General features: G+C 60.0%; 2 protein-coding genes across 20 annotated transcripts in view; one reads left to right on the forward strand and one right to left on the reverse strand.

Moving 5' to 3' along the window:
- Nucleotides 1-10,056, forward strand: part of Kcnt1 (potassium sodium-activated channel subfamily T member 1) — a 46,488-nt gene extending 36,432 nt beyond the window's left edge. For 5 of the 16 annotated variants that reach the window (XM_063244057.1, XM_063244060.1, XM_063244052.1 and 2 more), the window contains 12 exons: nt 110-282; nt 497-568; nt 676-810; nt 885-996; nt 3,082-3,165; nt 3,380-3,715; nt 3,799-3,924; nt 4,016-4,036; nt 4,561-4,888; nt 5,772-5,834; nt 8,080-8,164; nt 8,270-10,056. In XM_063244057.1, the coding sequence (XP_063100127.1) occupies nt 110-282; nt 497-568; nt 676-810; nt 885-996; nt 3,082-3,165; nt 3,380-3,715; nt 3,799-3,924; nt 4,016-4,036; nt 4,561-4,888; nt 5,772-5,834; nt 8,080-8,164; nt 8,270-8,390 (1,656 nt within the window). In that variant the 3' untranslated portion in view covers nt 8,391-10,056. The remainder of the gene's footprint in view (nt 1-109; nt 283-496; nt 569-675; nt 811-884; nt 997-3,081; nt 3,166-3,379; nt 3,716-3,798; nt 3,925-4,015; nt 4,037-4,560; nt 4,889-5,771; nt 5,835-8,079; nt 8,165-8,269) is intronic. The other 11 variants (XM_013155905.3, XM_013155902.3, XM_003473111.5 and 8 more) reach the window with 8 other exon arrangements.
- Nucleotides 10,057-17,160: 7,104 nt separating this feature from the next.
- Nucleotides 17,161-27,132, reverse strand: part of Camsap1 (calmodulin regulated spectrin associated protein 1) — a 55,001-nt gene continuing 45,029 nt past the window's right edge. For all 4 annotated transcript variants that reach the window (XM_023566399.2, XM_013155825.2, XM_003472981.4 and 1 more), the window contains 6 exons: nt 26,679-26,815; nt 26,172-26,380; nt 25,920-26,022; nt 23,120-23,235; nt 22,016-22,134; nt 17,161-19,355 (listed from right to left, as the gene is read on the reverse strand). In XM_023566399.2, coding sequence (XP_023422167.1) covers nt 19,053-19,355; nt 22,016-22,134; nt 23,120-23,235; nt 25,920-26,022; nt 26,172-26,380; nt 26,679-26,815 — 987 coding nt within the window. In that variant the 3' untranslated portion in view covers nt 17,161-19,052. The remainder of the gene's footprint in view (nt 19,356-22,015; nt 22,135-23,119; nt 23,236-25,919; nt 26,023-26,171; nt 26,381-26,678; nt 26,816-27,132) is intronic.

Here is a 27,132-nt window from a genome sequence, read left to right on the forward strand (position 1 = left end):
CCCCTCATGCCTCCTGAGTGTTGGGATTACAGACATGTGTGACCTCGGTGGGCCCAGGCGGCAGGCAGGAGGAGCCTGGCATGGGTGGCAGCGCTGGCTCTGCCCCCAGGGCTGCAAGCACAACAGCTATGAGGACGCCAAGGCCTATGGGTTCAAGAACAAGCTCATCATCGTCTCGGCGGAGACAGCCGGCAATGGGCTGTACAACTTCATCGTGCCACTGCGAGCCTACTACCGGCCGCGCAGGGAGCTCAATCCCATCGTGCTGCTGCTGGACAACAGGTGGCCCTGCCGTGCCCCCTTGGCCTCGTGTCCCATCCACCTGTCCCTGTAGCAGAGGACCTGTGGGGGCTAGGGGAACAAGGGGTCCAGTCTCAGCTGTTGGACCCTGCATGCCCTGCTGGGTCTCGAGAGCTCCCCTAGATCCCCCACTATTCTGGGGTGTGGGGAGGGCGACATGCAGAGCAGGGGCCACATCTGGCCGCTGTCCCCACAGGCCTGACCACCACTTCCTGGAGGCCATCTGCTGCTTCCCCATGGTCTACTACATGGAGGGCTCCGTAGATAAGTAAGGCGGCTGTGGTGGCCCCACCCTACCGGTGGGCAGCGGGCGAGAAGAGGCTGCTGGCCTCTGGGCGGGCGGCGGGTCCCGGCCACTGCTCCTGCTGCCCTCAGCCTGGACAGCCTGCTGCAGTGCGGCATCATCTACGCGGATAACCTGGTGGTGGTGGACAAGGAGAGCACCATGAGCGCCGAGGAAGACTACATGGCCGATGCCAAGACCATCGTCAATGTGCAGACCATGTTCCGGTGAGGCCACGGCGGGCGGGCAGGGACCACAGGGGACCACGGGCCCCGCCTCATGCTCATGGCCGGACCCCCAGGCTCTTCCCCAGCCTCAGCATCACCACGGAGCTCACGCACCCCTCCAACATGCGCTTCATGCAGTTCCGCGCCAAGGACAGCTACTCGCTGGCGCTCTCCAAGCTGGAGAAGGTGAGTGGGGTGTGGAGTCCTGAGAGGCCAAGGCTGCTGTCCTGCTGGGGTAGCCCGGGGCCCCTCAGAGGAGCCCACTTGGCTCCAACAATGTCCTCTGGCAGTCCACTGCCTGGGGACAGAGAGGGACGGGCAGGGAGGAGGAGAAACTGGCCTGATCACCTGCAGTCAGAGCCCAGCAGAGCTGCATTGACTCCCCGCTTTCTGCTCTGGGGGCTCAATGGAGGCCATCAGCTGAGCCCAGGTGTGGAGCCCCGGGCAGGTCGGCCAGAGGTGAGGACAACAGACCCAGCCCACCAGGAGCTGGGTCCCTGTCAGGGTGCCCTGTGCTTCCTGCCTAGACTGGTAGAAGGGGCTGGCGAGCACGAGGGCAGCCAGAGGCCCAGGACCAGTAGGAGATCCCGGCCACTGAGCACTGCTCCTCCTGAGCCCGTGGTCACCAATCTGGGCATGGTGTGCCATGGCCCTTGTGGCCAGCCAGGAAGGACCTTCCAGTGCCTCCCACTGGAGCCGGGACTGGCTTCATGCACAGGGGTTCCACTCAGTTGGACCCAGAGCTCATGGGGACCCCAGGACTCCAGCTGCACTGGAGCAAAGGGCCTACAGAGGACCCTGTCTCTCCTCAAGCTGGGGGACTTCACACCCCCGGAGGGGGCCACACCTGGGGCTTGCGTGGGGGCATCTGATGACCAAGTCTGGTTCACCATACGTGCAGACAGTGTCCATGGGCTGCCTTGAACCAGTGCCACCTCCCTGAGACCGAGAGCAGCTACAGCAGCCTGGACAGGGAGCGTGGAGGACACACATATCACCGGCCATCACCACTGTTGGTCCAGCAGGCAGCAGAGCTGCTTCCCTCTGGGTTCTGCCCACCTGCTCCCCCCAACCCTGCAGTGGATGTGACGATAGGGACCAGCTGGGTATTGAGACATTGCCTGGGGTGACCTTGGGGGTGGCCAGCACTCGGGAGTGGCAGGGTTGGGGTAGCAGGGCTGTGGTCACACCGTCCCTGCTCAGGGGACAGGCCATCTTTCCCAACGTGATGATGGATGGAGCACCCAGCAGTGTGAGCCTCTTTTAAAAGGAACGTGGTCATTCAGTTGGACACAAAAGCACTACTGAGCTGTTGCCTTTCCACAAAGTAACCCTGAGAAGCTGAGGAAGAAAGCTGCAGATAGGCTATCACCCCAAGCTGCTGGGCTGCGGGGAGCAGTTCCCCAAGAGGAGGCTGGGGTGGCAGACTGCATGCCATGCCTGATTTACCTGGAAGCCAACATGGACAGCAAAGGGGAACTGGCCCAGCCTCGAGATGCATACCGTGGACGAGTGTGCATGGATGGCTGTGAGTCCCTGAGGTGGCCAGGCAGGGGAGCGTCCACTCCACAGCAGCCTGCTCCATGCTGTGTAAGGCCCAGCCCCCGGTGGTCTTGGGGCAGCATCAGCTTGTGTCCCGATGTCGAGGACGGCTGTGTGGACTGGAGTGGAGGGAGAGGCTCAAAGCTCTCCTGCCTGACGTTCTTCCAGTCTGGACAGCAGTGGTTCCAACGAGGGGGGTTTCACCAGCCCCTTCATCCTGGCCCTGCTAACCTGGGGTTTTCATGAGCATAAGGTCAGCATGCCCTGTTCTGTACTACAGAGCCCTGTACAACCTGTGCCACTGCACCACACCTGAGGCTGCCTCTGGGCCCAAAGGAGGTCTCACCAGGCATTTGGCTGTGTCCCTAAGAAGCACTGCTTCAAGTGCCTTGGAGCTCAGCTCCACATGGTCACAACCTGACAAAGCACAGCCTGGAAGTTGTCATGTGGCAATTCCTGGAGTCTGGCAGCGGGACTATGCATGGGAGAGGACCCAGGGCTCCCATGTGGGCCCCAAGTCCGAGTGGCTCTGGGAGAATGGAGGCAGACATGGGACGGTGCTGCCCTGGGCTTGGAGGCTAGAGGAAGAGGCCTAGGTACAGTCATAGAGTCACCCAGGAAGTGGCCATGGAGCCATGTGCACTGGTAGAGGGCTTATAGTCCTGATCTGGCCCTTGGCCTGGACAAGACCTGTTGTTTTAAGCTGCTCAGTCTGTGGCATCTTCCCAGCACCCTCCAGATCTCCACAGCAGATCCTCCAGGTCACTGCCCTGCTTCCACTGCGCCCTGGTGTCCTCAGCGGACAGAGCGAGGGTCAGGATGAAACTGCTGGGGTGTCCAGGCTTGGGTGCGGTCCGTGGGCCCCTCCCCAGCTCCCGGCCCATGATGTGAACCTCAGGGTGCTGACAGCAGAGGGGACACGAGGAGGGAGCATCGCCCCCTCTGGGCCCCAAGTTGTCCTGCGCTGGGAGCATGCTGGGCGGGTAGCCTACGGGGACACAGGAGTCTGAGGTCCCCTCTCCCGCAGCGGGAGCGAGAGAATGGCTCCAACTTGGCCTTCATGTTCCGCCTGCCCTTCGCTGCTGGCCGTGTGTTCAGCATCAGCATGCTGGACACCCTGCTCTATCAGGTCAGTCCCGCCCCACCTGGCCTTCCCAGGGCAGGGCCCCGCCCGGGTATCCCAGGTTGGGGTCCCGCCCGGCCGTCCCAGAATGGGGCGCGTCGGGCAGGCTCTCAGTCATGCCACACACACACACACCCCACCTCCCCGCACCCGCAGTCCTTTGTGAAGGACTATATGATCAGTATCACGCGGCTGCTGCTGGGCCTGGACACCACGCCTGGCTCTGGCTACCTCTGCGCTGTGAGTCCCGGGGCTGGCGGGCGGGGCGCTGGCCCAGCATGGGTCCCTGGTGGCACATCAGGGCTGGGCCATGATCCTTGCAGATGAAGATCACTGAGGACGACCTGTGGATCCGCACCTATGGCCGCCTCTTCCAGAAGCTCTGCTCCTCCAGTGCTGAGATCCCCATCGGCATCTACAGGACCGAGTGCCACGTCTTCTCCTCTGAGGTGGGGAAGGGGACAGTGCCTGGTGGGGGGCTCAGAGTCACGGGGTAGACCGGGCACTCAGGACTCCAGTCTGGCTCTCTTTCCTCTGCAGCCCCAGGACCTCAAAGCCCAGGTGAGCACCCCAATCCTGCTCCCTGCCTCCCTGAGGGACTCCAACCCCAGAGCCCCCTCCCCTCAAGCCTGTGGTACGAGTGGTATCACAGGGTGTGGTGCCCGGGATGCCCTGGCTGTGAGACAGCTCAGGGCTCCAGGCCCTTCCCTTTCTCCTATACTGGTGGGGAAACAGGCTGGATGATTCTCAGTAGGTTCACCTGGGCCCCAGCAGCTCTGGGCCCTCAAGGTGCTGCCCAGTGGGGTCCCCATGTGTTCACCCCAGCACCCAGTTGCCCATCAAACCATGCACAGTGTCCCAAAGCTGGGACTGCAAGAGAAATGGCTCCCACCTGCAAATGAAGACTGAGGTGACGTGGGGCACGATCCCCCACTCTGGCAGGCAGGGACTTCATCCCTGGACAGGTCCACAGCGGGGTGGTTTGGGCACAGGCCCCGCACCATTCTGGGCTGGAGTGGAAAGGCCTGTATGCCCCGGGCCGGCCCAGCCTCCCTGGCCCCAGCCCACGGCCTCCACCTACCCAGTCCCAGGTTTTGGTGAACATGGGAGAGTGCGAGGACACGTGTGAGGACAGGGGGCCCTGGGGTGCACGAGCCAGGCCTGGCGGGGGCAGCACCCACAGCCGCCACACAGGCAGCAGCAGTGACCCGGCCGAGCACCCGCTACTGCGGCGCAAGAGCCTGCAGTGGGCCCGGAAGATGAGCCGCAAGGGCTCCCGGCCCCCGGGGAAGGTGTCTGCAGCTGAGAGGGGCCAGCAGTGGCCCAGCCTGCACCGGTGCTCTGAGCGCCAGGAGCTCTCCGAGCTGGTCAGGAACCGCATGAAGCACCTGGGGCTGCCCACATCTGGTTACGGTGAGCACCGCGCCTTCAGGCCCCACCCTGGCACCTCCTGCAAGGGCTAGAGGGCCCAGGACCAACTCTTCCCTGCACTCTGGGCTCCTGGGTGTCCCCAGTGGAAAGCAGGGCCAAATCCCTGGCCGTGGAAGGGTCAGCCCAGAAGTCTGTGCCCATCACAGAGCAGCTACCTTGCCCGGCATGGGGTCTAACCACAGGGATGGGCACAGCCACGCCAGGGTGCCCCCTTCCCAGGCATAGCTGCCATCACTGCTGCCATGGAGCCTCCCTAGACTCCGTGGGGCCAATTCACGCTGTACCCATTCCGGGCTTTGCTCAGGGACACATGTGCCTGACCCAGGTGCCCAGGTGGCAGAAGCTTGTCCTCTCCACATCCTGTGGAGCTGCTGACTTCTGCCAGTGGGAACACAGGGCCCATTCCCCATGTCCATCCGCTGCCCAGCACTCCCTTGGGCTTCGTATCAGGCCTGGCTATGGCATAGGCCACCTGCTTCTTGAGTCCACCACTGGGCCAGGCCCTCAGCCCCAAGCAGAAGCAGCTGCCCTGGGCCCTGGCATGCTGGGTGCTGGGGCAGCAGTGGCTCCCCTGAGGGGTGACCTGCAGGGCCCTTCGCAGCCACAGCCCGTGGACCCTGGAGGGCATGGTACCAAGCCCAAGCCAGTTCCCCAGCATCCCAGCCTGACATCAGCGCCTGCCCTGCACCCCCAGGGCCTGCAGAGCAGCTCTCTGCTGGCTACCAAGAGGCTTCCTGAGGTGGCTCTCGCTGGCCGCCACCGTCGGGTGTGGATGCCCCTGTGCAGCTGGCCCCCCTTCCCTGCCCCACGGCTTGCTGATCTCTCTCTCTCTGTTTCTGTCTGTGCCGCCCCTGTATGTTCTTAGAGGACGTAGCAAATTTAACAGCCAGTGATGTCATGAATCGGGTAAACCTGGGATATTTACAAGGTAATTCTGCCCTGGCAGACACAGACTCTGCTCAGGGCACGGGCCAACCTGTCACTGCCCAGCCGGGTCAGGTAGTGGCAGGAGAGACAAAAGCAGGCCAGGCCTCTCCCTTGGCAGTGGCCTGGGCTTGGATGACCTGGCAGGACCATGCGCCACGATGTGTGTCATCTGTGCTCACACTGGTCCAGGGCTGCTGGTACATGGCACATGCCCATAGCCCAAGCCCACCCACTGAGGTGCAGAGGACGACCCTGACATCCTGGCCACCCCACAGGGCTCTGGGGCTTCCAGGACAGGGAGGCAGGGTCAGCTCAGGGGAAGCCGTCTCCTAGTTTGGCCGTCCCACAGCTTGATTCATGGAAGAGCGCCCTCTGCTGGGCATGGGGGCTCAGCCCAGGGCAGATGGCTTCCGTGAACTGGACACTCACTGCCTTGTGCCTGGCTGTACTGCAACTGCATCCCTGTGGCTCCTGGGCAGGGTGGGCAGATGCAGACTGAGGGCCCCAGGCTTGCATGTGCCTGCACATGGCATTTCCCGAGCCCAACCTGTGTCCTGGACAGGGAGATGGCATTGGGGTCCAGTCCAGGGGGCTGCAACTACACCCCCAAAGCAGATGACTGCTGGCACCTGGACTGGGACAGAAAGCAGGGCAGTGAGTCACGCTGGAGGGGGCACCCCAGGATGCCAGGCTCTCGGGGTGCAGATAAGGCAAAGGAAGGCACGGCCAGGCAAGGGTGGCTCTGGCTAGGCTGAGGAAGCAGGCACACGAGTGGGACGTGCGGGGCAGTCCCAGCCCCAGAAGGCAGCATGGGGAAGAGTGAGGGTCTGGGTACAGGGGTCCAGTGGGTACCTCTGCTGACACTCCTAACAGCCAGGCCAGGCCTGCCCTGCCCCTACCTGTCCAAGCATGGACAGAGACGGCCACTCAGCCCCCTGGCTGGCCGAACAGTCAGTGCAGTACTGGGCATGCCCCACACCCGGCACCCCAAGAAGCACAGAGCCAGGCCTAATTCAGCCTCGCCATGGGCTGTGGCAGCCCTGCAGATATCCTGGCTCATTCTCAAGGGCACAGCTGACCAGCACAGAGCAGACCTGGGCTGCACCCTGGAGTGGCCCCACTGTGTGCCCACCATGGTGTGGCCCCGTGGTTTGGGTGTGGGCCTGGTGAGAGCCACCTGCACCACTGGCTGCCTGGGGCACATGGTCTCGGGGCCAGCAAATGGCAATGGCCAGAATCACCAGCTGTGCCCCTGAGGCAGAATGAGCCCTATGCTGTGGAGGCTTAGGGTGGTCAGGCCGACCTGTTCCAGTCACAGATGTGATCCTGGCCCTGGCTCACCTGCCTAGAGTCCCTGATGCCCATCCTACCCACTCTGTAGTAGTTCTGTTTTCAGCACTGGAAACCAGCAGCCCTCACTCAAGATGAGTCTCATGCCCCCCCGCCTGCAGACCCTACTGCCCCAGCCCTGCCGACACCCTGTGCCTTCTGGGCAGCGGCCTGCACAGTCCCTGGGGAGAGGATATGCAGGATGAAGTTGGAGGGGCCAGAGGGGAGGTGTCTGGTCTTGGGCCACCATGTGGTCTTGGGCATCTGGGGTGCCTTTGGATATGATCATGTGGGTAAACAGAGGCCAGTGTGCTCGAGGACACTGCCAGCAAGCTGGCCACTCTTCAATCCTGGGTTTGGCCAGGGTTTCCTGCTGACCGAGTGTGAAGTCTGGGAGATGGACCAGAGTTCAGCTGAAGCCACCCTCACCCTGTGGGTGACACCACTGCGGCAGGCCATCTCCCAGGGCAGGCAGGCTCTGGCCCCCAGCCCTTGCTCCTGGCAGGAGGGTCCTCCTCTCTGAACCACGAGTTCAGTGGGTGCCTGGGCTGATGGCTGCTGGGGACTAGGGTCCAATACCAAGGGCTGAGACTGGGAGTGAGGGCAGCTGCCTGGGGTGCCCTGGAGACAGCGGTGCTGCAGGGCATCAGGGAGGCTGGGGAATGTAGGCACACTGGGCTGGCTGTGTGCAGGTGTGCAGGACAGTTGTGTCTGTGCAGGCAGGTGTATCCCAGCATGTGTGGGGTTCCTGCAGGTGTGTGTATTGCCTTTGCTCCGGTCCACCCAGTTGTGATTCCCCTCCGCTGCTGCCTGGGCTGGGTGAGCTTCGGGGTGACTTCTCTGCCCCAGCTCCACGCCCTGCAGCAGCCCTGTGGACATGGCCAGGTGGTGACCCGGGGTGGCTGTGTCCGTTGCAGATGAAATGAATGACCAGCAGAACACCCTCTCCTATGTCCTCATCAACCCCCCACCTGACACACGGCTGGAGCCCAATGACATTGTGTGAGTGCACTGTCCTGCAGTCGGGTTCGGGGCTTCGCAAGCCCGTTGTGGGGATGTGGGATGTGAGCAGAGGTCCTGCTGCTCCAGGCCCCACTGTCCTTGCAGGTACCTCATCCGCTCTGACCCCCTGGCTCACATGGCCAGCAGCTCCCCAAACCATAGGAACAGCTGCAGCCACAAACTGTCATCCTCCAACCCTGAGACTCGCGATGAGACGCAGCTCTGAGGCCTGGGACCTGGACCCCTGGGGCTGCAGCAAGGATGCAGAGGAAGTAGCCACCCACTGCCCTGGCCATCGGGGCTTCCAGTGACTCCTGGGCTGTGGCTGTGGGCGAGGCATCCTGCAGGCTGGAGCAGTGGAACCTCCACACTGCCCTGGAGCTGGTGGAAGCGTTTTTTTAACCTGTTTTTACAAATCTGTATGACTCGCGTCTTTTCACAGCTGTACCGGAACTCGTGACCAGGAACCAGCGAAGGCAAAAGAGGGTGGCTGGGAGGGGATGGGCAGGGACTGGACACCATGGGAGTCCTCTGCCCTGCATGGCCATCCCTGGGCACTGCTAGAGGCTGGGAGAGAAGGGCACCCAAAGACCGGTTAGTGGGGACTGGTGGCCCACACAGGAACTGCCCATCAAGGCTCCCACAGGGTGGAGCACTGGAATGGTGCAAGGGCGCCCTCTGCTGGAACTTAGCCTGGAACTGCACAGAAGTCAGAAGCCTCTTTGTTCCTACACGGACTGCTCGCTGGCTCGCTGGTTGGGGACCTCGTGTGGGGACGCTGCACATCCAAGCAAAGCCTTGTTCCTAACTCCCGACACAAGAAGCACAATTAGTCCTGGATGCAGGCTGCTGTCCTTGACCTCTGCAGGCTTCTCCAGGGTGGAGGCCAGGGACTGGATGCCCCACGCCCTGAGCCTAGCAACCCTTGCACTCTGCAGGCTGCATGTTCGAAGCAGCTTCCCCGGGCCCTCGGGCTCTGGCTACAGGGTTGGAGGACACCTGGGCTCACCTGCTGCAGGGTCATAAATGCCCACAGTGGTCCTCAACTGACCTTGACTCGGCCAGTAACAGCTTTTCTAAAGTGCAGGCTGCAAGCCCCATATGGCAGGTTGGCCGGGGTGGGCTGCCCAGTGTCCAGGAAGCTCCCAGGGGCAGACCTGCGGTTGTCACAGTTCTGAGACCAACAGCTGCCAGGGACCCTCCCATTGGGGGAAGGGCTGTGCACCTCCCCTCTGTCCATTTTGGTACATCAAGAGGCTGCAGTGAAGGGCAGGGCTCCTGACATCAGGCCAGGCGGCTCAGGGGACCATGTGGGATGCACCCAGAGTTGGGCTGCCTGTTGCAGGACTCGGACACACGTCCAGCTTGTGCCCCTACCCTGGCCTGCCTGATGCCTGCTCAGAAAGTGCCTAGAAGCCTGAGGCACAGCATTCCTAGGGACAGGAAACACCCTGTAGCCCTCAGCATGGGGAACCCCAGGCCTGATGCAGTGGCAAGCGTTGCCCTGGGCTGTGTCTCAGCTGAGGCCACTCAGGTCCCTGGGCTGAGTGACTCCAGGGAACCCCCAGCGTCCTGCTTAGGAGTGAGCTGCCTCGCTGGTGCCCTGGGCCCCATGTCCTGCACTACACCCCAGCTCCCTGTGCCGACCTGACTGGAAGTAGGGCTTGCTCCGGGTAGCACCTGGGTGGACATCCCTGGCGTTGGGCTTGGGCTGTAGCAGGTAGCTGTGGACAGCAGCATCTTCCTGGTCCCTGGCAGAGGTGGGGTGACCCCCGCATGCCAGGCCTTCTCAGCTACTAAGTAAGCCAGGCCACCACCACACTGGCCAGGAGCACAGCTGCCCTGTGAGATGCCAGTCACCAGCCCAATAAACGCTGCCTGCGCACCTGGAAGCTTTGTGTTGCCCTCGACCTCTGAGCTCTCCACATGTGGGCTGTGGCCTTGATGGGGGGGGGGGCTCTAGGTCTGCACACGAACAGCCCCAGCACTGAGGAGCAGGGTCCTGACCCCGCTGGCCCTCCTGCCGGGCACCCTAGCAGCTCTCCTGAGACACCCACTGCACAGCTGTGTGCACAGGGACCCAAGCCTCCAGGCTGCTGCTGTCTGGAGCTAAGGCTTTGGAAACACACCGTATTTGGGAGAAGCCTTTTATTCTTATTTTTCCAAAAGCTGCTGGTCCAGAACGAGTGGCTTGGGCACTGCTGCTGCAGGTGGTGAGGGACAGGCAGTTGGCCATGGGTCCTGCTGCCTCCCAGGAGCCACAGAGAGACACCCTGAAAAGTGGCCAGCACCTAAGAACGTGTAAGCTCCCAGGAGAAGCCTGAAGGAGGCGGGGACAGGTACAAAGGACAGAGGAGGAAGCAACATCCACAGTCCCTGCCCCCTGCACCCCGCACCGCACTGGGGCAGACCCTGACACAGCGCTCCCCACCCGGCCCCCTTGACCACTTCCAAGGGTGCAGGACGCACAAGCACAGGGTGGCGTTCTCTATAGGGGCTGGGCACCCAGTCTCACTCCCTGGGCTTGGAGTTCTGGGGTGCTCTTGGGGTGCTGGACACAACTCCAAGAAGATCTGGAGTCTCCCGTCACTTGGCCTGGGCCCACGGCCACTGGCCACCCATACCCAGGCCCACAGGGCTTGTGCAGCCCTATGAGCCCCTTCCTCCCAAAGGCGCCTGCTGGGGGAGCAAGGCCCTTGGATACACTCATCCGCCAGCAGGGGGAGCCCCTCACAGTGCTCAAGGCAGGAGAATGGCTCCGCCTCCGGTCAGGTCAGGTCAGGTCAGGTCACACAGGAGCTCCAGCTCGTCACACAGGAGCTCCAGCTCCAGTGGGGCTGCAGACGGGGTGGGGCTACCTGAGCAGTGATGCACCAAACCTGCACCCACAGGAAGCCAGAGATCAGCATGGCCCTCAGCTCGCCTCAGCTGAGGGCTGCTGTGGACACAGCTGGCCCAATAATACCCGCTTTCTGCCCAGGATGTCATGCAGGACACCTCACTCCACTGAGAGTGCCCAGCAAGGAAGGCAGTGAAGGGGGTGCTGACAGCAGCAGGGCCTGGAGGTGGCATCTGGGCACTAGACCCAGGACCCTGCTCTTAACCTTGGCTTTGTCCTTGTCCAGCCTCTGGTGAGTGCCTTGGCAAAGCCCAGCACTGTCCAGGTGGCTGAGGGGCAGCACCCCCTCCAGATCCCACTGTGGTCCCACTCAATGCCCAGTTGTGGCAGGGACCAGGGACGAGGATGGACCCTCGGCGCCTCTAGTGATTGAGCTCCAAATCTTCATGCACCAGGTTCAGCCACGTGGTGACGGGCAGCTGTGTCCCTCTGCTCCTTAGGGCTGCTGCAGCCACAGGCTGGTCCCTACCTCCCGCCCTGCCGGGAGGCGGCCAAAGAGGCCTGGCCTCCCCTTTCCTAGCAAGGGTGTCCTGCTGGCCTCCCGCTGCCCTCTGCTGCGTGGTGCTGTGGCCCCAGGACCTGTACTTCCGTCTCCCTGCGTCCATGATGGGCTGCAACCCTGGAAATACTGGCAGAAGTCTGTCTCAGGCCAACCTCTAAGCAAATGGGGTGCAAGTGACTGCAGGGAAAGCTGCAGAAGGACGAGCCGCAGCCACCCTGGGACCGAGCAGACTCCCCCACCAAGCAAGGGGCCTCCGAGGCAGTGGCAGTGGTGGCCTCAGGCTGTCTGGACATGCACTTGGCCATCCTGCTGGCTAGACTGCTCATCCCGGGTCCCCAGCTCCTGGTCCTGCCCAGCTTCCCCGACCACCTTGTGCCCTGCGGCAAGGCAGACAAAGAGCGAGGAGTCGGGAGGCCCCAGCAGGGACCGGCCCTGAAGACTAGGGTTGCCACCACCATGGGACAGCACTCTGCTCAGGGACTGCAGCACCACCACCCTGTGCACAGCCATGCTCCCCTCAGCACCCTGGAGGCAGGCAGGGCCTTGGATTCCAGCACAGAGGCTGGCGTCCCTGCTGGGCTCCTCGAGCACCCAGCAGTGAGCCCTGCTGCCCCAGGTTGTCCTGCAGGAACCAAGGCTGCAGTGCAGGTGGGGATGAAGTCTACTGTCCCTGCTGTCCACCTCAGGTAACCCTGTGCCAGCTGGCAACCCAGGCACGCCAAGCCCTACTCGCAGATCAGAGCAGTGAGGCAAACTTAGCCCACCTGTCCCCTCTGCCACCCAGAGACGCTAGCGTCCCCAGCACAGGTGTGTTCTGCTGAGCTGGCAAGACTGCGCTGTGTGTACCTTCTGAGTGGGTCTCCCGTGGGCCAGCAGTCTGTACACTTCCAACAGGCAGGCTAGGGGCATCATTGCGTAAACCCCAGGACCCATGGTCTTCCCTGTGAGCCCAGGTGCAAGCACCTAACCCATGGGAGAGGCTCGGTGACCAATGGGGGTGAGACAGGCCAGCCAAGATCCTGGAGCAGAAGGTATGGCTTGGTCTCTAGCCCCTTTGTCCCTAGCGATCTGGGTACAAAATTGCTCTCTGAGCAGAGGGCTCATGGGAACCCACTGAATGTTCCACCTGCATCTCACATCCAGGGTCCCTCAGGTGCCTTCAGGGATGTCACAAGGCACGGGGTGAAGAAGCCAGGCAGTTGGTCTGCCCATCCAACAGTCAGCTCACCTTGTGGCAGAAACCCAGCTGTGGAACCAATGTGGGTACCACCTGCGAAGGCCAACGATGTCCCTGCATCAGTATGTGACTGCCACCGACCGCAAGGTGGTACAAGGTCTTCAGCAGGAAGGAAGCCAAGACGCAGCCACCACTGCGGCTCACCCAGTCCAGGAGATCTCTCAGAGGCCAGAGGGCCAACGGTGTGAGGACACGTAGGGGACGGCACCAACCTACCAAGGAGAGCCTCAGGGAACCCAGGGCTGCCAAGCTGTGACCTCAGACCCCAGCCCACAGGATGCCCAACACGCCTGTGACCCCTGGGAAGGCATGGCTCTTCTCAATGGAGAAATGGTAGCCACATGTCCCAGATGATTCTGTTGCCATTGTAACTGACAACGAATCTGCAAAGAGCCACGTTGGGAAAAAAATCACAAATGCATGCCCTACAGATTAGCCAAGCATCAGCACGCCGAGCCCCATGGGCAAGGCAGGTCACACACTCAGCCAAGGGGTGCCACTGCAGGAATCTGGTCAGCCACAGTCCCTGAAGGGCGCCTGGGGGAACCGGCTAGCAGGAAGGAGGAAGCACCGACAGCTGCCTCAGCAGATGCTGCCCCTGCAGCACAGCGGGAAGGGACCGGCCACGGCCTGCCAGGGACACCCACGGCACACAGACAGGAGGGTCACCCAGATGGACCACCTGCTCGGCAAGCCGAGACCTGCAAGGCATCGGAAGCGGAGATGACAAACGAGGGGCTCGGGTCGGGGTTAGGGAGCCTGGCGAGCTCACCTGTCCGAGTCACCAGAGCTCGGGAAGATGGCTGGGGTACAATCGCTCCTGTTTCTCCACACCCCAACTGCAATCAGGACATGCAGTGGAAGAAGTAACAGAAAACCCCAAGCCACCTGGGCCTGTCTCAGGCTCACAGCCAGCTGTCTGGGGAGACCCCCCAAACACCACGGCCTAGGGTGATGTCTGAGCAGAGCTGACACAGTGGGTGCCCTGCACACGCACCCTGGAGAGGTGACCCTGCCTCACACGGGGAGCGGCCAGTGCGGTGCTCAGCTGGCTGGACACAGACTGGATCCTAAGGTGCCTTCCTGGCCTGTGTCAGCAACACAACCTCAGACATGGGGTCCTGCAAACACTGAGCCCCTCTGCTGACCACAGGCCCCGTGACAGTGAAAGCCAGGTCAATCAGACAGACATAAAGCATACACAGACACAGGACACCACGGGGCACCTGACCAGTGGCTTCATCACCCATTGCAGAGACGCTGGTCCAAGGCCCCAAAGGGGTCCGGCACACAAGGTGGGCAGTGAGGGGTGCTTCTTTCCCGGGCTGGAGGCTACAGGGCTTAGGACAGCTGGCGTCTGCCTGGCGGCACTCACATCCCTCTTGCTGGGACTGCCCACTGGCTGGGCCTGGCTCTGACGGCCTGGTGGTGGCAGTGGCCTTGGATCCGGAGCCCCTCAGGCCACAGAGACTCCAGCCCAACCCTGCAGGATGGGGGCTGAGGGCCTGAGGAGGGTGTGGAAGCACAGCAGTCAGGGTCCTGGGGTGACGCTGTGCTGGTGGGCACAGGTGACTGCCAGAGAGAAACAGCCCCCTCTGGCAAGCTGAGGTGCTCCCTGGCCTTTGGGAAGACTGACCAGCCACTTCTAGAAGGTCTGTGTGTACAACCGACAAAGCTGTGGCTACATTCCGACTTTTTAAAAGAAAACTTGCTACAAGTGGACAACATAGAAAGAAAGAGGCTGCTGACCATGACAGAGCAGTGCCGAGAAATCGCACCTTGGAAATGCCCACGTGTTTGGGAAAAACAAGCCTTCTGGACACGCCTTTCTGGAATGGGGCTCGAGAGGCATCTGGAGAAGGGATGCCAGGGGAAGATGCTGGTCCCTGCCTGCCCTGCGGCCGAGAGGACACGGCGCAGAAGACTGTGCAGGGGCAGCATGGGCTGGTGGCCCCGAGACAATGTGGCTCACACAACGACATTGCTTTGTGCATGCCTCTTGGCCTGTGTGACGGTTCTGACAGTGCTAAGAGCTTCCGGAGATGGCCAGTCCTATGGGATACTGATGCCACCAGTGCCGGGCACATAATAAAAAGCAGAAGTGGGAAAGTAACGCATCTCGTTGAGTTTCTTCTTGTTAGAACTCATGTGAGCTGTCACTCTGGGGGGACTGGCGGACCCTTTGCGGAGCACACACCATTTGTGCTGGGTCTCAGAGGGAAGGAGACGCAGGGCGTAGCGGTGGCACCCGTGAGGCAGTGGCCATGGCCCCTCAGGTCCATGCGTCCTCCTGTCCACTCTGCAGTATGGGGTGCGCAAAGGGCAAACGACCTTTCATGACATCTGGTCTTCCTAGGTGCTGGAGGCCACTGGTTTCCATAAAGGTAGTTAGTAAACTAATAAACTGTACATTTTAATATATTGTATTAATATTTTAATTTTAATGGAAGGTTAATGGAGGAGTCTAGACTTGAGCGCTCATACTTTCAAGACACTTTCAACATGTATGCGTATGTATGTGCACACACATGTGCGTGCATTTTCGATTTAGTCAGCACCACTGTGGATGTGCAGCGGAGAAACTGAGTAACCCCTAGATGGTCAGAAGGGCCCAATGTGTCACATGCAGAGGCTGGGAAATGTCCCTTTCGAAGTGTCCTTCTGCTGAGGTCCTGTCTTTGGGGAGTGGGTGGCTCAGCTAGCTCCTGGGCAGTCACAGTCCGGTGCTGTACACGTTGGCCCAGCACTTGGCAGAGCGGAGGGAATCCCGGGACACTATCTGGTGGCATCTCTGGTGACTCTGTGGCCTGGTTATGCACATGTAGGGTGCAGAACAGGAAGTCAGGCCACACCTTGCCACATCTGTCCCCGAGGGTGAGCAGCTGCCAGTGTATGACCAAAGTGAAGTCCGCACACTGCGAACACTGTGGGCTGAGATACACAGCAAAGCTTGTCTTCTGTGAAAAAACTCTGGATTCGGCCACCCACAACACTACCCACACCCATATGTGCCTGCTGTGCTGAGGCAGAGAAGGAACTGAGGCAGCTCAGTCACCTTTAGATGGTACTTCAGCCGGCCCAGGGTGCACACCTGTAACTCAGCACTCAGGAGGCTGAGGCAGGATCACCTAGAGTTGAAGGCCAACCCGGTGAGTTCAGAGTCAGGCTAAACTGCACAGCAAAAGCCTGTCTCAAAACAACAACAAGCAAACAACCTCAGGTGACCACCACCGCTATCTGTGTCATGCTACCCACCAGCGCTGCAGGACAGGAGCCGCACCTAGCCTGCTTGCTGAGCCGCAGGCAGCCAGCCTAAGGCAGGAACAAAGCCAGCCTGGTCCGGCTAAGTGAGCACAACTTAGCAGCTACGTGTGGGGAGTTCGGGGTTGAACACGGATAGCCAGGGAGTTACAGCACCGCGAGGTCGCACTAAGCCGCTGCAGGTGCAGCCACCTCTGCTTACCGCAGCCTGCACTATCCTGCTATTGAAACCAAAGTGACTGTCTCGGACCAAAGAACAAGCTCTAAATTGTTCCCGGAAAGCGGAGAGCAGCACTTTACCACCGTGACTTAAAGCCACCGCACAGCAACCAGCGCTTCAGGCCCATGCTGCATCCGAGGCCAAGGGCCCCCCAACGTGCCAACCCTGTCACTGCTGCTCCACTTCAAAGGCCTGGAAGTAGGGTGCCCTGTGGATCTTCTCCACACCCAAACACAGTCAAGATCACTTCTGCCAAGAAGGAAGCCAGCTCAGTATCCTGGGAAAGGTGAGCCCCAGATACCGCATCCTGGGCCAGCACGGCAGGCACGGCCACACTCAGGCCCTCTGAGCCCTGGGTGGGCTCCTGGACACCCATCTCCAGCACAAGAGCACCCTCGACAGGCTCCATCTCCACCCCACGGATGCATGGACGCAGTTCCCACCACGCTGTCTCGCACCTGCATCGACCAGGCCTGATGGGGCCGCGGCCCTGCGCGGAGCCGGCCACTCGTCCCACCCTGGTGGCGCCCTCGGAGGCCCTCCTTGGCTCCGGAACAGCACCGCACATGCAGCACTCGCTCCCAGAGGCCAGACAGTGGGAGAGAGATGAGAGGGACAAGAGGCATGCAGACGCCTCAGGAGCCTGGGGTTTACCCGGGCAGCCTCTGCTCAACGGCCACCCCAGGCCGGAGGTGTCGGTAAAGAAGCTCGTGCTGCCAGCTCAGGGAGAGGGCGTGGCCTAAGTCAGGCACTGCTGGCCATGTCCCTCACACTATCACACATGGACGGAGGCCACAGTGAAGCAAGATTGCTCTCAGACAGCCTGCATCTGACTGGTCAGATCCATTTCACAAAATAAATCAGAATCGGGAAAAGGTTACCCAACTTAACAGAAAATTTTATTTCAATAAATACTTTTTCCTCCAAATAACAATTACAATTTTAGGGCTAAAATCATAATCTAGACGTGACTAGTGTGTCTCTCACTTCCCAGCACTGCCTGAGTGGAGAACACAGCTTGGGCTGGTAGAGTCCTAGGAGAGACCGCTCCACAGTCCCACCATGACAGAGGTCAGAAGGACACACCAGGGGCACAGGGAGCAGGCCCAGGAGCCCAGCGACCAGTGAGGCTGAGGCTGAGGCAGGTAGATCCCATGTTTGAGGCCAGCCTGGGCAATTCAGCAAGTCCCTATCTCAAAATAAAAACATTTTAAAGGGCCGGAGTATAGCTTGCTTGGCATGCACCAGGCCTGAGGTTCACCCCCAGGACCTCAGGAGTGGGGGGAGGGTAGAGCAGGAAAATGGCCCTCAGCCACGGGTGACGTGGTCTTGGTCTGCCCAGCCTGGACCTGTGTGGGGCCGGACCGACATCGCTGCAGCCACAGGAGGCCACAGCCACCGTGCACTGCACCTGGAGCCTGGCTCCACGCGACCTCAAGCTCCTTAGATGCCAACAGAGCCCAGTGACACTCACGGGAACACACACCTGATACCCACGTGCCGGACGCATGCGTGCTGGCTCGCTGGTGACCTCTCGGTGCCCTGCTGCATCAATACGGCGATGTCCAGGCACAGAGGGGAAATGAAGCACACATGTGGAAAGGAGGTGACACGCTCACGGACTTTAATGGTCAGCACAGGAGACCATGCAGCCTCGGGGTCGGGATTCAGTCACGGCACAGCCGTGCCTGCCCAGGACACTGGCAACAGACTGCACTTCCTTCCCGCCTTGCTGCCCAGCGTCACATGACAGTCACATGCCACCCAACAGGTGCAGCGCAGGGCCAATCCGGCAGCACGCCCAGAGTGACACATAGCAGGCAGCAGCTGGCCCACCCTGTGAGCACCAGCCTGGCAGTCAGGGCCCACCCGCTCCTGGGAGTCTGCCTCACAGGCACACCGGGCACCCACGGGACCAGCTGGAAGGACCCACAGACACACCCAGGAACCGCCAAGGAATGGCCTCCAAATCTGGGTGACCCCGGTCCCCAGCCGCCCTGCAGCAACCCCAAGCCGGAACGCCCGCTGCCCCCAGAAATAGAGTGTGCAGGTGGGCGGCGAGCGCGGTGGACGCTCTTGTGCCCTCACTGCCTTCATTAAAGTGAACACATGGCCGCAGGCTGCCCAGCACTGCTGCTGTGCTGTTTTTGTCCTCGCGGCCTCAGGTGAAGCATCGCTTCTCACGTGTAAACGTTATTTTAGCAGAAGACGGACTTTGCCCATTTCAGTGCTTTTCAGTGCGAACCGGTGTTTTCAGTAAACTTTCTCTGAGCAGCAAGGAACAAGGTGTTTTCGGAAATCTTAGAACTAGATATAAAAGTTGGCAGTAGACACGATCAATAAATATCATATAATTTCGCAAATGAAAAAGATTTCCCATACGAACTCTTTTTATGAAGACATTCAGACGCCCGACCGGAGGGTGCCTCTACCCCAGCCCTGGCGACCCCGCTGGCCAGCGCGAGGCTCGGGCCGTGTGCAAAGGGAGTGGGGAGGCCAGGTGCAGGTGGGTGGCACAGCCTCATCCTGGAGCTTCAGGGGAGGGAGCCACGTGGCCGGGGTCCTGCTCACGGGTACCTGCATCAGAGATCTGACCCAGAGGTTAGCGGGGCCATGGCAGCGCAGCCTGGACATGGTGTCCACACCTCCAACGGGGCTGCATGTGTCGCCAGAGGCTCAGAACAGGTCTGCGTCCCGCACGCTTCGTACCGAGTGGACAAAAGAATAAATAAGGACCCCGCCGGCAGGCGTCCAGGACGCAGTGCCGGCTTACTTCCGAGTCTGGGTCTTCTTTGGCACCAGGGGCCGCTTGGGCTGCCACAGGTGGTTGTGGATGGTGAGTGCGTCCACGCTGACGGACATGGTCTTGGCGGGGATCAGGTTAAACTGCTTCCGGTCCGAGCTGTACTTGTAGAGCTTGTCGATCATCTTCTTGGTAATGCTCTTGGGCCCCGTGCCGGTGAGCTTATAGATCTCCTCGGTGTCAGGGTAGTAGCAGTACAGAGCCCGGAACTGGCAGCCAGCATCGCGGAACAGGATGATGTAGTGGTTGGCATCACACTTCTCCAGCTCCTGGTCGGAGAGACAGAAGCACTGAGCAGCACAGTGACTCTCAGGGCCCCAGACCCCGAAGGCACCATAGGCCCCACACCCAGGCAGGGGCACAGCCGAGTCCGCCCTGTGTAACACAGCCGCCTCCTGCCGCCTGTAGCTCCCATACAGAGAACACAGCTCCGCCGCACGGGAGCCCCTGAGACCTCTGTGTGGAGTTGAGCTAAGCAGGCAGGCATGTCTCGGGGTGTGTACCGTGCGCCCACGAGGAGATGCCTGTCACCAGCCATTGGGGATGGAAAGGTAGCGCCTCTGTCGCATGGGGATGCCTTCAGCACAGGCGGGATGTAAGTGCCCAGCCACCATGGGGAAGCCTGACAGTTCTGCGGCACCCACAAGTACTCAAGAAGTAACAAAGACCCATGGAAACACCTGCCTCACAGTGCCTGCTGGCAGACGCAGGGTCCCCAACCTACGAGGCCTGAATGCCATCTGACCAAGCTCCCACAACACTTGTGACCCTCAAATATACTGCTCCATAGCCAATGCCAGCCCAAGGGTCCTGCACGTACTGCAGGCCTAGGGACAGAGGGAGACTGCCAGTGCCTGAAGGGTACCTTGACAGGGGCCTGACCACATAGGAGAGCTGCGGAAACACACTCACAGGGGCCTTGGGCTCAGAGATGCTGGGCAGCGGGTCCTCTCCCATGTGGGTCTGCCAGCCCCTCTGCGCGGCTCAGCGTCTCCCCATGGTCCTTGCTGTGGCGGGGCACTGAGTGTCCACAAGCTTGTGCCCCTTCCCAGTACCACCCCACGGCCACCCAGGCAGCACTGACTCCTGTTCATGTGCCAGTGACGCAGAGTCTTCCCACTGTCCACCGCCTCGCCAGGCCTTTCCCAGGCACAGCACTTTAGCCGCTTACAACAAGAAAGGTGATCCAGTGACCTTTGTGTCTGCCAGTGTGTGATAGGGTGGGCATCTGTCCAGCTCACGTCACTGTGGGGTGGCTGGGGGTTGATCCAGGAGCTGCTGGCAGAATAAGGGCCACCGAGGTCCGGGGGGCCCTGGCTGGCATGAGCCCCTGCAGCTGAGCTGCCAGCCTTCAGCAGCCCTGTGCACCCTCGGAGGGGTGAGGTAGGGTTTCAGGTACATAAACGGTGGGAGGCTGGCACAGACAGCAACACAGCAAGGTCTGGGACTCCTCCAGATATCGCTGAACTTGGGGTGCTCTTGGGGGCCGTAACACTGCAGTCACAGGCTACTCTGTTCCCAGGTAAGCTTGGGGCATGACGGTGCAGGGGTGCCTCCATCGGGAGGGTCGCTGTCTGAGACTGCCTGAGACGTGTCCCTCCCTGCATGGGGCACAAGCTCATTCACACTATAACCTGCACAGGAAACTGGCAGGTAAATGCCCAGGGCCACCTCAGGACTGAGCTGCACAGCTCCGAGGGCAGGGAGCCCACCAGGCCTCCTCCTGTAAGCTCTGCAGCCCTGGCCCGAGATGGCCACAGGATGCAGGGCTGCAGAACGGCCTCGACAGCACACCCTTAGGAGCCAGCTCCCTGAGCTGCCGGGCCACACACCCTGATGCACAGAGGCCCCCAGCACCCTCCCCTCACAGTGCTCTGGGCCTCACGGGCTGTGTCCTTGCCCGGCGGTCACTCTCAGGCCTCAGCCTCGCCCCTGTAAACCTGGACTGGCCATGGGCTCCACCCCCACACCACCTCTGTCACAGTCTATTCCCCAAGCAGGAGGACGGTGCAGCCTGGCTCACACCCACACCACTTCATCCCCAGAACAGACACACCCACCCACCACCCAGGGGCCCATGCAGCCTGTCCCACCATGACCACTGGGTGACCGCTGGGCACCAGCCTCCCTCTGCTCTGCCACACACAGGCCAGCTCCTGTGCTCACTGTCCCCTCACTGTCTGTGCCCCACCCAACTGCACATCTGACTCCATCTCCATGCCCTGGTCAGCCCTGGATGCCTAGTTACTGTGTCCCTAACCTCTGGCCACCCAGTTGCTTAGAAATGAAATGTGACCTGAGCAGCCAGGCCCACTGCCCACACGGCCACATCGGTGCTCACGGAAGCCGTCATCATATCCTGAGTCCTCCTGACTTGAAGCCCGTGGGCGGCCAGGGCAGAGGGCATCACCAGCACTGCCTTGGTGAGGGGCCTCCTTGGTCTTCGTCCCAGCCCCACCCCAGCCGGCCCTGTACCCTGCAGCACAAAGATGACTGCCCACAGCACACCTGGGACAACTGGCCCACAGCCAGCCACCCCTCCTCTGCCCCCGCCTCACACGGCCTCTAGAACAGCTGGGAGCCCCCACTGTCTTGTGCACCTTGCCCCATGCTGCCAGGTGCTTTACCCATCTACCCTGATCCCCAAGGATGCAGGCCTTTTAAGACCTGGACCTGCCCTGACTCCCCCCGGTCCCTCCTGGACAGTCTCCTGCCCCACCTCCAGGCTGCTATCTCCAGGCCCTGGCTCAGTCCCGAGTCAGTGACCCCCGAGTTCCCTTCCTGCCCAAGTCCCGCTCTTCCTGAGCCCACCTGAACCAAACCCACAGGGACTCTGCTCTCTGGGACATAGCTGCCTCCCTCCTGGCCGGATGGCTCCCAGTGATAGTGGGGCTGCGGCCCCCGTGGTGGCAGCATGCAGGGCACTTGCCTCCAGGACTGAGTGCTTGTGGGGCTCGTTCACCTTCCCAGCCAGGCAGCAGTGTGACACAGCATTGTGGATGATCGGCTTGTTGGACTTGCTGCTGGGCTCCTTGAAGAGCTTGGGACCTGAGAATACCAGGCCAAGGTTTGCAAACAGACATTCAAGGGCAGGGAGGCACATGAGAAAGAGCACAGCGCTATCATGAAGTCAAGAAACAGACAGGTGTCAGCATGGGCATACATGCTGCCCTGCAAGTGGGCACAAAGCACCATGGCGAATCTACTCCAGGAAACTCCTAGGAGAAAATCTAAAAGGTAATAAAAGTAGCCGGGCACAGTGGCACATGCCTGTCATCCCAATACCTGGGAGGCTGAGACAGGAGGATGGCTGCAAGTTCAAGATCAGCCTGGACTAGGCAGTGAGTTCAAGGCCAGCCTGAACTGCATGAACTGCATAGGGAGACTGTGTGTTTAAAAAAGGGGGGTGGGAGATAAAAGCCTAAAGTACCTAATTTCCATTTCTTTTCTATAAAATGACAAACCTGGGAAATGACATTTTCATTACTTTACTGGCACTGGTGACCAAATCCCAGCTGCAGAGGGGCTGTGCCCGCTCCTCTCCATAGCTTAAGACAGGTCTCACTGTGGTACCCAGGCCTATCTTGAACCCACGGTCCACCTGCCTCAGCCTCCCAAGTAGCAGGAATTACAGGCATGCCCTACTACACCTGGCACAAAAAATATTTTCTTTTTAGGCGAAGTTTATTCATTCACTCATTCGTCGTTATTATTGCTATTTTGCAATGTTGGTATTCAAGCAAGAAGTTTCCCAGTACTACGAAAACATACACACATATGTACACACATAAATACACACATACACACACACATAAATATACACAAATGTACACACACACACAGAGTGTCAGAAGCCTTGGCTCCCAAGTGCCCCGAGCTAGCTGCCCAGCACCAGCACCCAGCCCTGTGCATGGCTCCTGCAAACTAGGGCGCTAGCACTGTCAGCCCTGGGTGCAGTGCGAGGCCTGCGGAGCGCCATACCAGGCACACGGCCAGGCTCTGATGGGGCTGCCAAGCAGGGGTGAGCAGTCACCTGTGTACTCGGCCACCGAAGCCAGGGAGGACGCTGCTGATGCCGTCTCCCAGTCCCGGTCCGTGCTTCTGCTTGGGTTGCGGCTCAGGATGGGCAGGGCTTCCAAGGACTCGACGCTGCAGGAAGAGCAGGCACAGGGTGAGGGCTGCACAGCTACAGGGCCCAGTCCGCCCACCTGCAGTGCAGCACAGGATCCCTTTGCGGGCTCACCTAGTTCCGGCAGGCAGAAGGTGGCACACACCCCATATGGGCGTGCGCGCACACACACACAGACACAGGCAAAAGTGAACACCACATATTTCCAGCCAAGAGGAAAGGGCTCGCCTTCGCAACCTAAGTCTGAGGATGCTGCCATGGGGGCAAGGGCCACAGAGCTGCTGGCTCAGGAGTGGAGGCAGAGCTGTGTCTCTCGGGTGCTGCAGCCAGGCAGCAGGACCCCTGTTCATCCAAGCGGCAAAGGCAAGCCTCAGAGACTCAGGTCAGGCAGCTCTGAGCCACACCTGCAGGAACATCCCACTGTGCCCTGCTGGTAGGGTCAGGCTGCTCCTCTCTGACAGGGCAGCCAGGCCGGGGGTGGAAGACCAGAACCGGACTCCAGCAAGACCCAAGTTGCTCCAAGGAATCCTGCACAAACCAGGAGACAATAGAAAACCACAGGCCACGCTATCTGACACAGCAGGGATGGCCGAGGCACACATGCTACAGGACACCTTGGGAGGGAGTAGCCACGGCCACTGGAGGGCAGCACCACAGGGGCCAGGCAGGGCTTCCTAAAGTCCCAGATAAAGTTCAGTGACGTGTAGTCGAGTCTCCGAATCACCTAGAAAATTACTTTCTAATCACAAAGAGAATGTTAACAGTGGGAAAATGGCAAACAGCACCTTACATGACCAAGATCCACAGGACTGGGACCTGACCAGAGAGGATAGGCCTTGCCCTGCCCAAGAGGCACAGCTGGCCCCAGCCAGGGGAACCTGTGTCCCTAAGGGGACCAGGTCAAGCAGGATCCTCCATGCAAAAGGACCCACAAACCTCCACTTACATGCCTGAAATAACCAAATTCAGCTGTGTAGCAGGATATAAAATCAGCACGCAAAAATCAACAGCATTCCTGTACACCAGTAATGAACTCATTGAGAAATTAACAGTATCACCCATAACAGCATCCAGAAAAATTAAATACCTAGGAATTAATCTAACCAGGGAAGCAAAAGACCTCTACAGTCGCTGAGAACTATAGTACTCAGAAAAATGAGCTCCAAGAGGGCATCAGGAAACGAACAGAAACACCTGCTCCCAGAGACACAGTAGCAATGCAGTCCTAACAGCCACAAGTCAAAACACACAATCCAAACACCAGCGGCGCTCCTCCCAGAGCTGGAGGAAAGAATCCTAAAATTCACAGGGAACCTGGAGACCCAGGATAGCGCGAGCAACCCTAGGCGACAGAGTGAAGCAGGAGGCTCGCAACCCTGGGTCTCAGATTATGTTACAAAGCTACGGTAACAGGAACGGCCATGGTAGAGACACAGAGGAATGAATGCAAATCGGGGAACAGAACAAGGATACAGAAGCAACACGGGCACAATCCTGCTACCTCGTCTTTGACAAAGGGGCCAAAAACACACCCTGGAGGAAAGACAGTGTCCTTCATAGATGGGGCCGGGAAACCTGTCCACGTGCGGATGATTGAATCTACACCCACACAGCCCACCACAAACTAAACTAAAATCAAAATGGATCAAAGATCTAAACATTAAAACTGAAGCATTTAATCTGCCAGTGAAAACACTGGCCCAGGCCAGAGCTTCCTGAACAGAACCGCTGCTCAGAGGTACAAAAGGGTAACCAATGCACGAAAAAACGTCCACCATCTCTGTCATTTGGGAAATGCAAAGTAAAGCAACACAGAGATTCCTCTTCCTCCAGAAAGAGCAGACATCCAGGAGAAGCCAAACAACAGCCAAAGAGGAGCCTTCTGCATTGTGGAGGGGGTGTAAGCAAGTACCAAACCACGGTGGGGATCAGTGGAGATTCCTCAAAAACCCTCACCGAGAAGGTGCATCGGAGCCAGCTACACCCTCCTAGGTATATCCCCAGAAGGGCGAAGGTGCTATGTTACAGTGAAACCTCCACACCCACATTCAGAGCAGCACAACTCGCAAGAGCTAAATCCTGGAAGCAGCCCCTGTGCTCATGGACAGATGAATGGATAAAGAAAGTGTGGATGTGACACAGAGGAGCACTGCCTGCCATAAAGGGAACCTGAGCCACCTGGAGGAAAACAGATGCACCTCGACCTTGTAATGGTGAGTGAAACAAACCAGACAGGAGCTAAAGTATCAGTTTTCCTTATGAGGAACCCAAAGCGTACATAAAGAACAAACTAAAGATACACAATAGGAAATAGGGAGACAGAGCTTCTGTAAATGGGAAGAGGATGAATACAGAGGGCGGGAGAGTGGGCGAGTGCAGGGCAGGGGACGGAGAAGGACTGACCAGCGTCATGCACAGTTCCAGCGCCCCCGAAGACAGTTCCGCAAACACGCACTAATAATAAACAACCCTGCAGGGAAAATGGTGAGGTGGAGAGGCCAGCCAGGGCCAGGGGGCTGCCCTGGCCCTGGGCATGGGAGTGGCGCAGCACTCAGGGTACCAGCGGGCAGGCATGCAGGGGGCGAGTCAGAGGGAAGCACTGGAAAGGGACCTGCAAGGACCACAACCTGGGCCGCAAGCATGAAGCCATCGGAGCAAAAGGTGGGAGTATCTTAGGGGCATTGTGGCCGCCAGGCCTCCTTACCGCTGAGAAGGGGTACCCCCCGAGTGGACACTCTCAGGTTCCGTGGTCGCTGCAGAGGCCAAGGATAGGCTGGAGCCGGAGTGCGTCTGGCTCAAATTATCAGCTGTGGAGGCAAGAATTGGGCTTTCAGCAGCTGCCTGTAGTCTGGCACCTACAACACGCTGTCCCTGTGTCTCCTGTGCAGGGAGGGTCCCCACAGCTCCCCACACCGCGCCTGTTCTGGCAGGAACCCTGCCTGTTCTGGCAGCTTACGGGTGGAGGAGCACTTGGTGCCCGAGTCGCTGCATGATTCCTCACGGTGAGCAGACTTGGGCCTTGGCTTTTTGGGCTTTGACTTGGGTTTGCTGAGCCCCTGCTCCTCGAGGATCTGCTGCTGCTTCCTGCGTAGGTACTCCTGCTTGATGAGCTCTCGCCGTGCCTTCTCCTCCTCCTTACGGATCCGGTCTTCCTCAGCTTTACGCCTGGGGCAGAAGGAGCACATCATCCATTGGTGGGACTCTCCAAGGAGCGCATCCACAGCACTGCTCCTGGCAGAGCCCGACTGGTGCCTTCAGCTCACTGCGCATGGCTGGACTTGCTTCATGTGCTACGTAGGGGTAGGGAGGGAGGGGCAGGAGGACAGGACAGCTGGCTGTGAAGGCTGAGGCCCAGCATGGGAGGGCAGGGGAGGGAAGGGGAGGGGAGGGAAGGGGAGGGGAGAGGAGGGGAGGGGAGGGCAGGGGCCAGGCACTGGGGGTGTGGGGAGGAGGGCCATGGTACCGGGCCTCGTCGCGCTTGAGCTCCACCTCTGCCTCCAGCTGCTGCTTCCGCACACGCGCCTCCTCCGCCTTGCGCTGCTGCTTCAGTAGGAAGGCCGCCCGCTTCTTGGCAAGCTCGTCTTCTGCCTTTTGCTCATCCTGCAACAACAGACCACAGTGGTCCAGGAAGTGTCCAAAGGCCATCGACGAGAGTTGGGGCGCACATAGATCCTAACGTGGTCAGAGCTTCACTCTGTGATCGCTGTAAACACCTCTCCCTACGCTATGGAACAAAGGAACGGAACCGCTGCTCAAAGGCGTCCAGTCAGGCAGTCCACGACCAGTCTGCATGAAAACACATTCCTGCCCTACACTCCGCCCACGCGATCACAGTGACATCCCACATGCACACTCCCAAAGCTGTGCCATGGGCCACGGTGCACCTTCAGCAGGATGGCCGGCACAGGGCACCAGCC

The sequence above is a fragment of the Cavia porcellus genome, unplaced genomic scaffold, assembly GCF_034190915.1.
Source record: "Cavia porcellus strain 051 isolate PalLab524CR breed Dunkin Hartley unplaced genomic scaffold, mCavPor4.1 scaffold_49, whole genome shotgun sequence".
NCBI lineage: Eukaryota > Metazoa > Chordata > Mammalia > Rodentia > Caviidae > Cavia > Cavia porcellus.